General features: G+C 38.0%; 1 protein-coding gene across 5 annotated transcripts in view; it reads left to right on the plus strand.

Moving 5' to 3' along the window:
* LOC141365356 (kinase D-interacting substrate of 220 kDa B-like) overlaps positions 1-13,927 on the plus strand; it is a 79,634-nt gene that overhangs the window by 21,811 nt on the left and 43,896 nt on the right. For all 5 annotated transcript variants that reach the window (XM_073869633.1, XM_073869632.1, XM_073869634.1 and 2 more), the window contains exons 15-22: positions 460-625; positions 1,962-2,113; positions 5,312-5,598; positions 5,687-5,827; positions 8,503-8,740; positions 10,549-10,637; positions 12,660-12,804; positions 12,924-13,086. In XM_073869633.1, coding sequence (XP_073725734.1) covers positions 460-625; positions 1,962-2,113; positions 5,312-5,598; positions 5,687-5,827; positions 8,503-8,740; positions 10,549-10,637; positions 12,660-12,804; positions 12,924-13,086 — 1,381 coding nt within the window. The remainder of the gene's footprint in view (positions 1-459; positions 626-1,961; positions 2,114-5,311; positions 5,599-5,686; positions 5,828-8,502; positions 8,741-10,548; positions 10,638-12,659; positions 12,805-12,923; positions 13,087-13,927) is intronic.

Below are 13,927 nucleotides of genomic sequence, written 5' to 3' on the forward strand. Positions count from 1 at the left end.
TAAAGATTCTGAGAATTTTATGTGATTATTGTACAAAATGTAAAACTTCTTGTAAAATCTTTCATTGCATGCGTTATAGCAGTAATAGAGCCAAATATGTCCAACTTATTGAAGGGTTTATAGCGACAGATCATTGTCAGAATATTGTTACAGTAAGAAAGTATTCACACGTTACAGGCTACTGAAACTGTAGTATTAACAGGATAATACTGTACAAATAAACAACATTACCTTATTTTAATTTGTCCATGTGATATATTTTATAGACCCAATAAAAGGACTAAATTGTTGATGGACTGTTTTGTCCACAAGAGTGCAGCATTGTTCTTCAGACTGTATAGTAGTGATTGCACGAGATTCTGTCTGTTCTGCAGTGTCTCCTAATAAATTCTAACAACACTTAATTTACCATCAAGTGCCTTTGCCTATCTTTCTCTCTCAATATACAATAATATATAGTGTTGGTGTACTTTGGTGGGAGAAAAACAGGAGAGAGTTGGAGCTGGGCCTGGGGTCTTAGCACCAGACTGGCCCGTCACATCGGCTACCTGGAGCTGCTGTTGAAACTCATGTTTGTAAATCCCCCCGAGCTTCCGGAACAAACCACCAAGGCTCTGCCTATCAGGTACAAGTCAAAATTATCGATTTTTTATGCCAAAAATCATTAGGATATTAAGATCATGTTCTATGAAGATATTTTGTACCGTGAATATATCAAAGATTAACTTATCATTCGTTATATGCATTGCTATGACATTCATACTGTTTTTTATTCACATTTATATTGCCAATCACAGTGTTAATCTATTAAACCATACAAGTTTTTATAATTGGGGTACCTTTTAAAGAAACACTCCAGTTTTTTGAAAATAGGCTCCTCTAGGGTTCAACATTTGATTTTTACAGTTTTGGGATCCATTTAGCCGATCTCCGGGTCTGGCTGTACCACTTTTAGCATAGCTTAGCATAATCTAATCTGATTAGATTATTAGCAGTATGCTCAAAAATAACCAAAGAGTTTCGATATTTTTTCCTATTTAAAACTTGACTCTTCTGTAGTTACATTGTGTACTGAGACCTACGGAAAATTAAAAGTTGCGTTTTTCTACGCCAATATGTCTATGAACTATACTCTCATTCTGGCGTAATAATCAAGGAATTTGCTGCTGTAACATGGCTGCAGGAGGCGCAATGATATTACGCAGCGCCCTGAAAATAGTCCCCTGCTATTGAAAGTAACCAAGGGGACTATTTTCTGGGCGCTGCGTAATATCATTACAATATCGAAACTCTGGTTATTTTTGAGTGCGATGCTAATTGTCTAATCGGATTTAATGGATTATGTTAAGCAATGCTAAAAGTGGTACCGTCAGACCCGGAGATCGGCTGAATGGATTTCAAAACGGTAAAAGTCAAATGTTTAAGTCTAGGGGAGCTGGAAAGTGAGCATATTTTCAAAAAAAGTGGAGTGTCCCTTTAAAGGTAATTTTCTCAATATTTTGATTTTTGCACCCTCAGATTCCACATTTTAAAAAAGTTATATCTCGGCCAAATATTGTCATATCCTAACTAACCTACATCAATGGAAAGCTTATTTGTTCAGCTTTCATATTATGCATGAATTAAAAAATAGGCTGGTTTTGTGGTCCAGGGTCACATAGACACGCCCCTCTTTCCAAAACCCCATTTTTTTGCAGTATTTTTGTTTGCAGTTTACATGCCCTTGTGATGCCACATAGACAAAATTGTATATTTCACAGCATATCACACACATAAAACACCTAAAGCATCTTTCATTTATCCATTATAAGAGACAAACATTGCCCATTGATTTGGAAAAAGTACAAGGAGGCAATTTGAATATTGTTTTCACATCTTTGAATCCCTCCGCATTGTGTTAAAAAACGCACAGGTGTGACGCTCACTCTCAGTCAGTCTTTTTTTGTCTTCCATCTGCACAGGTTTCTGTTCACGGACTATAACCGTCTGTCGAGTGTGGGAGGGGAGACGTCTATGGCTGAAATGATAGCCACGCTGTCCGACGCTTGCGAGAGAGAGTTTGGCTTCCTGGCCAGCAGACTTTTCAGGGTCTTCAAGAACAATGAAACTCAGGGTATGCCTGTAGGATTTTTTTTAGAGTAAAAGAAAAGTTGAGCACAACAACTTTTTTTGTACTGTGTCTTTGGCCAAGTGTATTTATATTTTTTATTGTTGTATAAATATGATTTTATAACGAAATGTAAAAAATACAAAGAATACTGAATTTGACTTCTAAGGCAGCTAAAGATTACTGTTAAAAGTTTCAAGAAGCGGGTTCGGGGCCCCTCTGAGGTTTTTGTTGATATTAGTGGTGGTCCTTTAAATATTGTTTGAAATTAATTCAAAATATATATATTTTTGAAAAAAGTAAATTAGGCATCAAAAAAATACATTATTAGGCTAAAAATAGAAATGATAAAAACTTGATTGAAATCTAGTCAGTAAATTTAAAATGGGTATTTTTCTTCAAAATATTTTTTTTTGCAAAAGCTAAAATAATTGCATTTTTTGTGAAGGAATTTTGTTAGAGATCAGATTCAGAACAATTATCAAAACATACACGTGTAAAATTAATAAATAATTTTTTGCTTACGTTTTTTTATAAATTGGATAATCGTGGTAACACATAAAAACTCATCAGTAACACATTTTTTTCATGCACTTCTAATTGGCGAGATAACTCGTAAATGTCAGGGAATGAGTTAATGGGCACATTTTATGCAAAATCCACTTTTAATCCTTTTTTAATCCACATTAAACCAAAGACATGCTGTTTTGATTCTCTTGTTAATGTGACATCATAAACAAAGCCCTGGCCACGGTCACTAAATGACTGGTTAATTTAACACAAAAACGTTTTTTTAAGGTGGTTTGTTACCCCATTGCAGCCCCAATGCAACTAAAGATACTATTGTCGAAGACTGTAATCATAGTAATCAGATCTATTTTTAACCAAAATTGCTCACTGTCTGTTGGTAAGGGATTGAAGAACAGTAGCTCCTTTGCATTTAAAGAGTAACTAAACCCTAAACCAATTTTTTTTAGTTAATAATCTGTAAGAATGATGCTTTATCAGTGCTGTTCATTGATTTTGTAAGTTTTTTGACATTTGGAAATAAAGTGTTTCAATACTACAATATATGGTGTAAAAACATCTGAGTGCTGCCCTCTTCAGGTTGAACGGTGGCTACTGTTGTTGATTTTTCCTATTGGATGTTGGGTCCAAAAAATACCTTGTGACGTAAGCAGGTACAAGCTCACCACGCCCTTGTTACGATCTCACCACACACTTGGTACGAGCTTTGTTCGTCCCCTCTATCTCCTCTATTTTGAGCTGAAACTTCACAGACACATTCAAGGCACACCTGAGACTTATATTACATCTTGTAAAAATGGGCATAATATGTGACCTTTTAGGGGTCCTTAGCCTGAAAAGGGTGAAGACCTCTGCTATACATGGTTGCATAGATAAAAGAAAGGCAAAACCAATCACATTTAATCATACAAGAGTGTTATCATATTTCTGTATGCATACATAACTATAACTGCATTACTATCGATTGAATTCGAATAGTAAATCATTGAGAAAGATGTTTTTTTTAAGGATAAACTTTAGAGAAAATGTTCAAATCTGTGACTCAACAACACAAAGTTTGAATGGAGTACATTAAGTGGTTTGAGCAGAATTTATATCAGAAAAGTATAAACAGAATCATGTTCACCTTGCAAGACCTACAATTTAATATAAAACTAGGAAAAGCTTTTCAATTTGATTATCATTATTAAAAAGTAAATTAACCTTACTTTAAGGAGTTTATGGTTGCCAAGCAATGTGGTGTATTAATATAAAATTCAGTTAATGTGCGGTCACAGGTGTGTTTATCGGCTGATTGTTTAACAGCTGCTTTCAACATTTCTCATGCCATCTAAAAGCCTAAGCATTTGGTTTTATAAGCATCGTTTTACTATCATATCTTTTAGCAACATCATTTATTTAGCCTGTACGCAATTACATTTTTTTTACTTAAAGGTCCCATTTTTCCTGTTTTTTAAGCGTTGATTGTGTTTACGCTGTGCAATAACACGTTCATGTTTTGTGTGTAAAAAGTATTTTTCACACAGTTTACTTATCTCTAAGTATCGCTGTTTTCACTGTCCTAAAAAAAGGCTGATGTCTTCCTTGTCCTATGAAGTTCCTCCTTCAGCAATATTTAACAAGTTCTGATTGTGTAGTTTGCTACTGTTGCTGTTAGAGTATAAATAATGCTTGCAAAATTAAAGGGATAGTTCACCCAAAAATGAAAATAATGTCAATAATGACAACCGGATGTCGTTCAAAATTCGGAAGACTTCCGTTCATCTTCGGAACAAAGTTTAAGATGTTTTATATTTAGTCATAGAGCTTTCTGACCATCCATTTAAAATCTATGTACGGGATACTGTCCATGTTCAGAAAGGTTATAAAAAACATCATCAAAGTAGTCTGTGTGACATCAGTGGATCAGTTAGAATGTGTTGAAGCATTGAAAATACATTTTGGTCCAAAAATAACAAAATTACGACTTTATTCCGCATTGTCTTCTCTTCCGGTTCTGTTGAGAACTGTGTGCACGAGACTGAAGTCACGTGACTGCAGTGACGCGACTGACATGTTATCTGGTGCGCCCCAGCTTTTTTGTGTGCGCCCGAGCTTCATTTACAGTTCGTTTACAGAGGGAGATGCACGCTGTAAGTTTGAAAAAATAAACTTTTCAAACATGTTTGAGGATAACACGTCATCCGCATCAGTGCAGTCACGTGACTTTAGTCTCGTGCACGCGGTTCACAACAGAATCGGAAGAGAAGACAACGCCGAACAAAGTCGTAATTTTTGTTATTTTTGGACCAAAATATATTTTTGATGCTTCAACACATTCTAACTGACCCACTGATGTCACATGGACTACTTTGATGATGTTTTATTACCTTTCTGGACATGGACAGTATACTGTACATGATTTTCAATGGAGGGTCAGAAAGCTCTCAGACTAAATCTAAAACATCCTAAACTGTGTTCCGAAGATGAGCGGAAGTCTTCCGAGTTTGGAACGACATGAGGGTGAGTCATTAATGACATTATTTAAATTATTGCAAGCATTATTTATGCTCTAACAGCATCCTTACACACCAACTAAAGTTTGAAAAATGGGATTACGAAAAACGTCTGCATTAATATATTACTGTAAATGTTCTGAATTTAATGAACTTGTTTTTTAACAAATTTCTTTCACAGGAAAGAAGTGGAAGAAAACGTGCTGCGTCCCTTCCTTCGTGCTGTTTGTGTTGACGTCGGGCTGTCTGATCACAGGCATGACCCTACTGGCCATCTTCAAGGTAGATGTGGAGAACCTCACGGTAAACGCGGTTCTCATCGCCATGGCCTGTGTGGTGGGTCTGGCTTTGCTTCTGAACTGTCGGACCTGGTGGCAGGTGACCGACTCTGTGCTTCACTCTCAAAGGAGAAGACTGCACAATGCTGCCAACAGCATGCACAAACTAAAGAGTGAGGGATTTATGAAGGTGAGGCATTGTATATAAACCATATAGTATACAAATAGTGCCGTTTTGTAGGATGTCAATATCTGATTTGTGTCCTTTGTTCTGTCAGGTTCTAAAGTGTGAAGTGGAGCTCATGGCTAAATTGGGTAAAACTATTGATGGCTTTACTCAGAATCAGACTCGACTTGTTGTTATCATCGACGGCTTGGATTCCTGCGAACAGGACAAAGTGTTACAGATGCTTGATACGGTATGTGGGTGTGTTCATGCATGGCTCTACATTAAAGGGCACATATTATGTCCATTTTTAGTGAATGTGTCTGTGAAATTTCAGCTCAAAATACCCCAATTTATACCAATTTAGACTGTCATATGTCTATGAGTTCCCAAATGGGTGCTGCCTTAGAAGGTTGCCTTTTATATAGGCAGCTCATTGAGTTTTGGAACGAAGCTTAAAGGAAAACACCACTTTTTTTCAATATTTTATTATGTTCTTACTTCAACTTAGATTAATTAATACATACCTATCTTTTTTAATGCGTGCACTTTTGATCTTTGTACTGTGCTTCGTGAATGTGTTAGCATTTAGCCTAGCCCCATTCATTCCTATGGCTCCAAACAGGGATGAATTTGTAAGCCACCAAACACTTCCATGTTTTCCCTAATTAAGGAATGTTACATGAGTAGTAAAACGAGTAAGTATGGTGGCACAAAATAAAACTTTTGTTTGGAGCCATAGGAATGAATGGGGCTAGGCTAAATGCTAACACATTCAAGAAGCACTGTACAAAAATTAAAAGTGCGCGCATTGAAAAAAGATAGGTATGTATTAATTTATCTAAGTTGAGGTAAGAACATAGTAAAATTGAAAAACGGTGGTGTTTTCCTTAAAAGGTCTCATTGCCAATGTGTGAGAAGAACAAGCAGTTTCACCTCTTCGGCATCTCCGCGGCACACGGCGGTGCTCAGAGTTCCGTCTTGTTTAGCTCGGAAAGTTGAGATTCCTCTCTCCCAGCTGGACTAATGGAATTTCCTTCAGCTAAATGTCATTATTTGGGTATAATCCTCTTGCGTTGGCAGCCTGCTCACTGCTAATGAAATCTGCCATTTACCAGAGAGCCTTCAAAGTCCCTCAAAGGTTCCTTTGTGGCGCAATTAACCACATCTCTTTTAAATTTCGATCGTTTTGTCTTTCATTTTGATAAGAATTACCACATTGAATTTTTCCTTCAAGCTTAAATATTGTTTCAATTGGTAAGGCTGATGTTCCATAAGATAAATGACGGATATGACTGGACATGTTGCCATCAAGAGGCAATTGAGTTGGCTTAGAGAACTCCAATGTAAGCACATAATTCACAGCAGACACTAAACCAGACATGCGTGCCATTCTGACGATTTTAAACGGTGTACAAATCAGTATCCTGTGACACTTGGACATGTTACAATCTTTCGAATTAGTCTGGAAAGTCCCCATCGTGTTTGTTTTACTACAGTATGTTTGTTTGTGCATACGGTAATTATACAGAGTGGTTGGTGTATAGAGACACATGATACACTACATGTAATTTTAACTATAGGCATAAGATTGATACATCTAGTCTTTGGTAATACAATTACAGCTACCCTTGAAGGAATAGTCTACTCATTTTCAATATTAAAATATGTTATTACCTTAACTAAGAATTGTTGATACATCCCTCTATCATCTGTGTGCGTGCACGTAAGCGCTGGAGTGCGCTGCGACGCTTCGATAGCATTTAGCTTAGCCCCATTCATTCAATGGTACCATTTAGAGATAAAGTTAGAAGTGACCAAACACATCAACGTTTTTCCTATTTAAGACGAGTAGTTATACGAGCAAGTTTGGTGGTACAAAATAAAACGTAGCGCTTTTCTAAGCGGATTTAAAAGAGGAGCTACATTTTATGGCGCAATAGCACCCCTGGGAGCACTTCGACTCGGCGCAGTAACACCCTCCCTCTCCCATTATGAGAGGGAGAAGGGGAGCGGACTTTTCAGGCGAGTCAAAGTACTCCCAAAAGTGCTATTACGCCATAAAATATAGTTCCTCTTTTAAATCCGCTTAGAAAAGCGCTACGTTTTATTTTGTACCACCAAACTTGCTCATACAACTACTCGTCTCAAACAGGAAAAACGTTGATGCGCTTGGCCACTTCCAACTCCATCTCCGAATGGCACCATCGAATGAATGGGGCTAAGCTAAATGCTATCGAAGCGTCGCAGCGCGCTCCAGCGCTTACGTGCACGCACACAGATAGAGGGATGTATCAACAATGCTTAGTTAAGGTAATAACATATTTTAATATTGAAAATGAGTAGACTATTCCTTTAAAGGGACACTGCACTTTTTTTGAAAATATGCTACCCTTCCGGCTCCCCTAGGGTTGAACATTTGATTTTTGCCATTTTGGAATCGATTCGGCTGGTTTCTGGGTCTGGCGGTGCCACTTTTGGCATAGCTTGGCATGGTCCGTTGAATCTGATTAGACCATTAGCATCACACCAAAAAAATATCCAAGGAGTTTCAATATTTTTCCAATTTACAACTTGATTCTTCTGTAGTTACATCGTGTACTAAGACCGACGAGTAATTAAAAGTTACGATTTTCTAGGCAGATACGGCTAGGAACTATACTCTCATTCTGGCGTAATAATCAAGGACTTTGCTGCTGTAACATGGCTGCAGCAGGCGTAGTGATATTACGCACTGCCCGAAAAATAATCCCCTTGGTTACTATAGCAGGGGACTATTTTCTGGCACTGCGTAATATCACTACGCAAAAACATGCAGTGGCAAATATAGATTCAGACATGAGTGTGTTTGGTCTACTAGCCAAACTACAATATAAAAAAGTGTTTCTTAATGCATAATAAAGAGCAAACATTTTCATGTGTCTGCAGGTTCGTGTGCTCTTTTCCAAAGGTCCCTTCATCTCCATCTTCGCCAGCGACCCTCATATCATCATCAAAGCCATAAATCAGAACCTCAACAGCGTGCTGCGTGACTCCAACATCAACGGCCATGATTACATGCGAAACATCATCCACTTGCCCGTCTTCCTAAACAGCCGTGGCCTCAGCACCGCCAAGAGGCTCTGCATTGCCACACCAGCCAATGTGGACCAACTCAATGCTGAAGGTCAGTCCAGAGATGCTTCCTAATGCCTGGTTTGCACGCTTTTACTAAAAATGACAGACTGTGCTGGTAATTGGAAAGTATTTGGAAAGTATTTTTAAAGACAGCACACCAATGCTGGGACGTGAACATGATACATCTGCATATATCTCAAAGTTTAAAGACGTTCTCAAAAGTCATAAAAGTGCACTTTCACCAATAAATGTTTCCCATCCAGACATCCTTTACAGTATATACTCTGTGTTTGCTATTTATCCTTTGGAAAGTAATAACCTAATTTTAAAGGAAAACACCACTGTTTTTCATTATTTAACTATGTTCTTAGCTCAGCTTAGACGAATGAATACATATCTATCTTTTTTCAATGCGTGCACTTAATCTTTGTACAGCGCGTTGTGAATGTGTTAGCATTTAGCCTAGCACCATTCATTCCTTTGGATCCAAACAGGGATGAATTTAGAAGCCACCAAACACTTCCCTGTTTTCCCTATTTAAAGACTGTTACATCAGTATTTACACGAGTAAGTATGGTGGCACAAAATAAAACGTGGCCATTTTTTTAAGTGGATAAGAAATGAGAACTATATTGTATGGCAGAAGAGCACTTAGTTTGCAGCACTTCGACCTCAGGCACAGTAACATCATCACTCCTGACTACTCCCCCTCTTGCTTAAACTTCCGTAAATATTACTACGCCCGAGGTCTGTACTGTACAAAGATTAAGTGCACGCATTGAAAAAAGTTTAAGGTATGTATTAAGTTATTAACTCTTTCCCCGCCATTGACGAGATATCTCGTCAATTAAGAGAAAACGCTCCCCCGCCAATGACGAGATTTTCCGTCTTTCCGCAATACCGCTATTATCCACCAGGTGGCTATTATCCACTTCCGCAACTTTTTAAACCCGGAAGTATTGCCCTATGGCAAGCAGCTGCATGTCCGTGTCTGTTTTAAAGATCGCTCTGAATGGGAGCTCTATGAAAAGTCCGTCACAAAAATGGAATTATCTCTGCTTCTTAAAAATGTGGTGTTTTTGCAGAAACCTACCAATATTCAAAAGCTGATTACAAAAGAACCACTGAAGGTAGGAAGAAACGTTTTTTTTTGTTTGAATGCAGAGGGTCTGTTCTTTCATTTGGTATATTGTATGTTTATATATTCAAAGAAGAACATTTTCTGGAAGGCATTAAACTTTGGTGAAAATCATGAAAAACGCTGGCGCTGGCTGGCAACTTTTTTTAAAAACGCTGGCGGTGAAAGAGTTAAGTTGAGGTAAGAACGAAGTAAAATATTGAACAACGGTGGTGTTTTCCTTTAACATACAGTAAGAGTTGAAATAATTTTTGCTGGGCAATTTAATATTTTTTCTTTATTTCAGCAATGTGTAAGAATTTACAGCAACAATAGTAACAAACAAAGGTTGCACATTAGTTGTGTAACTAATGCTGTATTTATTAATTTACTTCAATAGTTTGTTTGCACAAATAAGCCAAATGTATTTTTTATTTTTTCATTTTGCAAACCAGTTAATTTGCTTTTATTGGAAAGCTCAGGCACTAAAATCGGTTAAAACCATTCGCCCTGTAATACTATGAAGGATAGATATGTGAATTATAAATAAATAAAGACTTATAGCTACATAGCAAGATATTGAACACATTTGTTCTTTGAAGCTTGCATTCTGACTTCTTTCAAGATATTTCATGATTGTTGCCTGCATCATCTGTGGTGTACTGTGTTTAATATAGATTAACAGCACAGCTTTTCTGTTCTCATACCTCCTCTGAACATCTGACTCTCTCCATCTGTAGCGTGGCAAGAGGACATGGACAGGAAGTTGCCTCAGAACAGTCTCGGGGAGCAGGGCAGACAGGGCAGTAAAACAGCATTGAACCGCAGGGTAAGATTAAGTCAACGCACCCACCGTTTGACAGAAGCCATATGGCTACGTTATTACCTCATTAATAACTCATTAATTACACATTTATAATGGTTTTTACTCCTAAAATGCTACAGTAAAACTGGGTACTCGCATATCAGACTATCAGAGACTAGAGCAACGAGAATCAGAACATGTTTTGTGTATTTGTTATTGTGTGTGTTTTGGAGTGGGGGTTCATTGTCAGAGACCCTGGATGTCGCCAAGGAGCGTCTGTAATTGATTTAATGTCTGTTTACTCTTCCTGCTGGGATGCCATTGCCTAATGATGGGGTGCAACAGCAGTGGGTCTCCGTGACAAAGCACTGGCACGGTGGCACGGAGGCGGGAGGCTAAGTGGCTCCTCCACTCACCCTGCGAGGGCTGTTTGTTAGCTTGGCTGTTTATCTGCCTCCTTTATTTGGCCCCTCTTTATTTCAGGGCCACGCTCCTCTCGCTTAACCTCAGCAGTTTCTTGGCCGGAGATCCTGCTCGGCATTACCTCCGATCTGCACGTTTTGGTGCAAAAAGTTGTTTTTAGCGGATTTACGAGCACTTCGTCTCGAAGACTCAGGTCATTGAAGAATAAAGGGTAGCTCTGTTAGCAGCGGGCCATATTTTTGGATAATGTGAAATTACATCCCGTTACATTTTGAGGTCAAGCCAAGGGTTCTGCAGGGGTCTGTTTTGGCATGATACAGGAGCAAAGACGACGTCTGATTAAAGGAATTGACTTGCTTCAGGAATGCTTAAAATGCTTTATTGGATTTATTATTGGATTTATGCAGAATTTGACACCCATCAATCAGAAACTTCTACGTTATATTTGCAACTGCATGTTCATTAAAGGGCACCTATTATGCAAAATCCACTTTGATTAGACATGCCATTTTGATTCTCTTATCAATGTGAGGTCACATTGATAAAGCCCCGCCCACTTACAGTCCTGCATTACTATAGTTTACACCCTCAGCAAGTTCTACTCTGTCCACTAGAAACCATTATCTCAGACTGTATTAATCAGATTTGTTTTACCTGAAAGCGCTCACTGTCTGTTTGTAAGGGAGTGAGGAGCTGTAGCTCATTTGCATTTAAAGGTACAGACATTAAAACAGCGTGTTTTTGCTCCCACTTAAATAGGGTCATTTTGGACATGCTATAATAAATGATCTGTGGGGTATTTTGAACTAAAACTTCACAGACACATTCTGGGCACACCTGAGATATTACATCTTGTAAAAAGGCCATAATAGGTGTCCTTTAAATCTTTTTGCTTCTTTGTCAAGTCCTATTTATTAAATTTTACCGCATTTAAATCCATTCTGCAGAATTTCATTGATTTTCTCCCAAAAGAACAAACAAAACATTCAGTTTCAGACTAACTTATGACTAATTTTATTGTAGACTTTATTACATAAGGCCGTACAGAATTACATTAGGCTTTGTAAAACCCTCTAGTTGTTCTGGATCATAAAGTGGCTACCTTATTGGTGGCCATGTGTTTCTAAGTAGCTGTAAAGTCACAAGTTTTGCATTAATGACATCAAAGCGGGCTTAAAGCTCTGACTCTCCAAAGCTCGTGACCAACTCTGCATTGTGCTTGCACTGGATCAGTTAACACTCATAGAGACGAACAGACATATGATCTCGGCCAGCCCTATCTCATGATGACAGAATGGACAGCAGTCAACCAGTCATGCACAATAAACTGGCCAGACACAACAGTGAATCAGCTCGGAAGAGCAGTCCAATGCAATAGCCATTTAACTGCGGCTGAATGACTTTATTTAGCTTGAAATATGAATGGATAGGATGTTAGGATTGTGACATATATTACTTTGTAACATATTTTGAAAACACAGTAGTGACCAAAAGTGATGTCCAACTTTGAACAATTGACAGTTTAACTTTTATTTAAATATTTATTAACATGTTGTGTTTGAACTGAAAGACATTCAGGTACAGGAACGGTGGGTCTTCTAAAATCTTTGTGGATCTTTGTAGGACACATACCGCAGAAGACAGATGCAGCGCAGTGTCACGCGGCAGATGTCCTTTGACCTGACCAAGCTGCTGGTCACTGAGGACTGGTTTAGTGACATCAGCCCCCAGACTATGAGAAGACTGCTCAACATCGTATCGGTCACAGGTCTGTGCGACCTCATTATAAGCTCATGCGTTCTTCATTGTTTAATGTTTGCATGGAATGCTAAAGATGAGTGTGATGCATTTACAAATGTATAATAGTAATAAAGTGTCTTCTGATAGGTCGACTTCTCAGAGCCAATCAGATCATTTTTAACTGGGACCGGTTGGCATCCTGGATCAACCTGACGGAGGAGTGGCCGTATCGCACCTCCTGGATCATTCTGTTTTTGGAGGAGGCCGATGGGGTCTCAGACCAGGTTACTCTAAAGACCATCTATGAGAGGTGAGCTACAACGTGCTATATACATTTGACACATAGTAGGTAGGCCATTTTTGTAGCCATCAAGCCAAATATTGAATTCATACAAAGAAATCAGAACATTTAAGTGTACAAGTTGAGTCATAATAAATAAGCCAAATCTCCTTCATGTTCATGGCACGTCTCATGTTATGATTATGAAGGTGTTATATCAGTCTTATGAACACCCCTTCAAGTAAAGTGTTACCCAATGCTCTACCACTTAGCTATACAGGAACATACAGGAAATGAGAAAAAAGGTAGGGCGGGACTTGATGTCATACATCGAGAATTGATTCAATCGTTTGAAGTTGGGCCATGTTGCTACTGTACTTGCTAATCGCTGCGATCTTTTCTTGAGATGTAATGCCACACATATTGAATTACGTTGAGAAAAAGAGCCATCAGGTGCCCAGGCTAGGAAAGATAAGGAGAAACGTACAAAAGTTGAAAGTGTGTATTCTGCTATGTCACTCATCTCAATATAAGTATAAAATATAATGAAGCATATCTAATATATCATTATGTAGCTTGCTATGCAATTACACATAGAGCAGTAATATTTTGTTCTGTCCAACTAGCTTATGATACATTGACTACCCATTCAAACGTTTTAGGATCACTTTCACTTATTATTAATATTTGTCCACATATTACTATACTTATTCAATTCAATTTAATTAAAACCATTGAATAACAGAGATGGAAAATAATGACGTCAATACCATGACTGAACCCCCCCAAATTAAACAGAAACAATGTAGTTTACAATTGTATTCAGGAATTGAATGTGTTAGTTTAGTGTAAGGTTTTATTAGCCTACGTT

The sequence above is a fragment of the Misgurnus anguillicaudatus genome, chromosome 7 (assembly GCF_027580225.2).
Source record: "Misgurnus anguillicaudatus chromosome 7, ASM2758022v2, whole genome shotgun sequence".
NCBI lineage: Eukaryota > Metazoa > Chordata > Actinopteri > Cypriniformes > Cobitidae > Misgurnus > Misgurnus anguillicaudatus.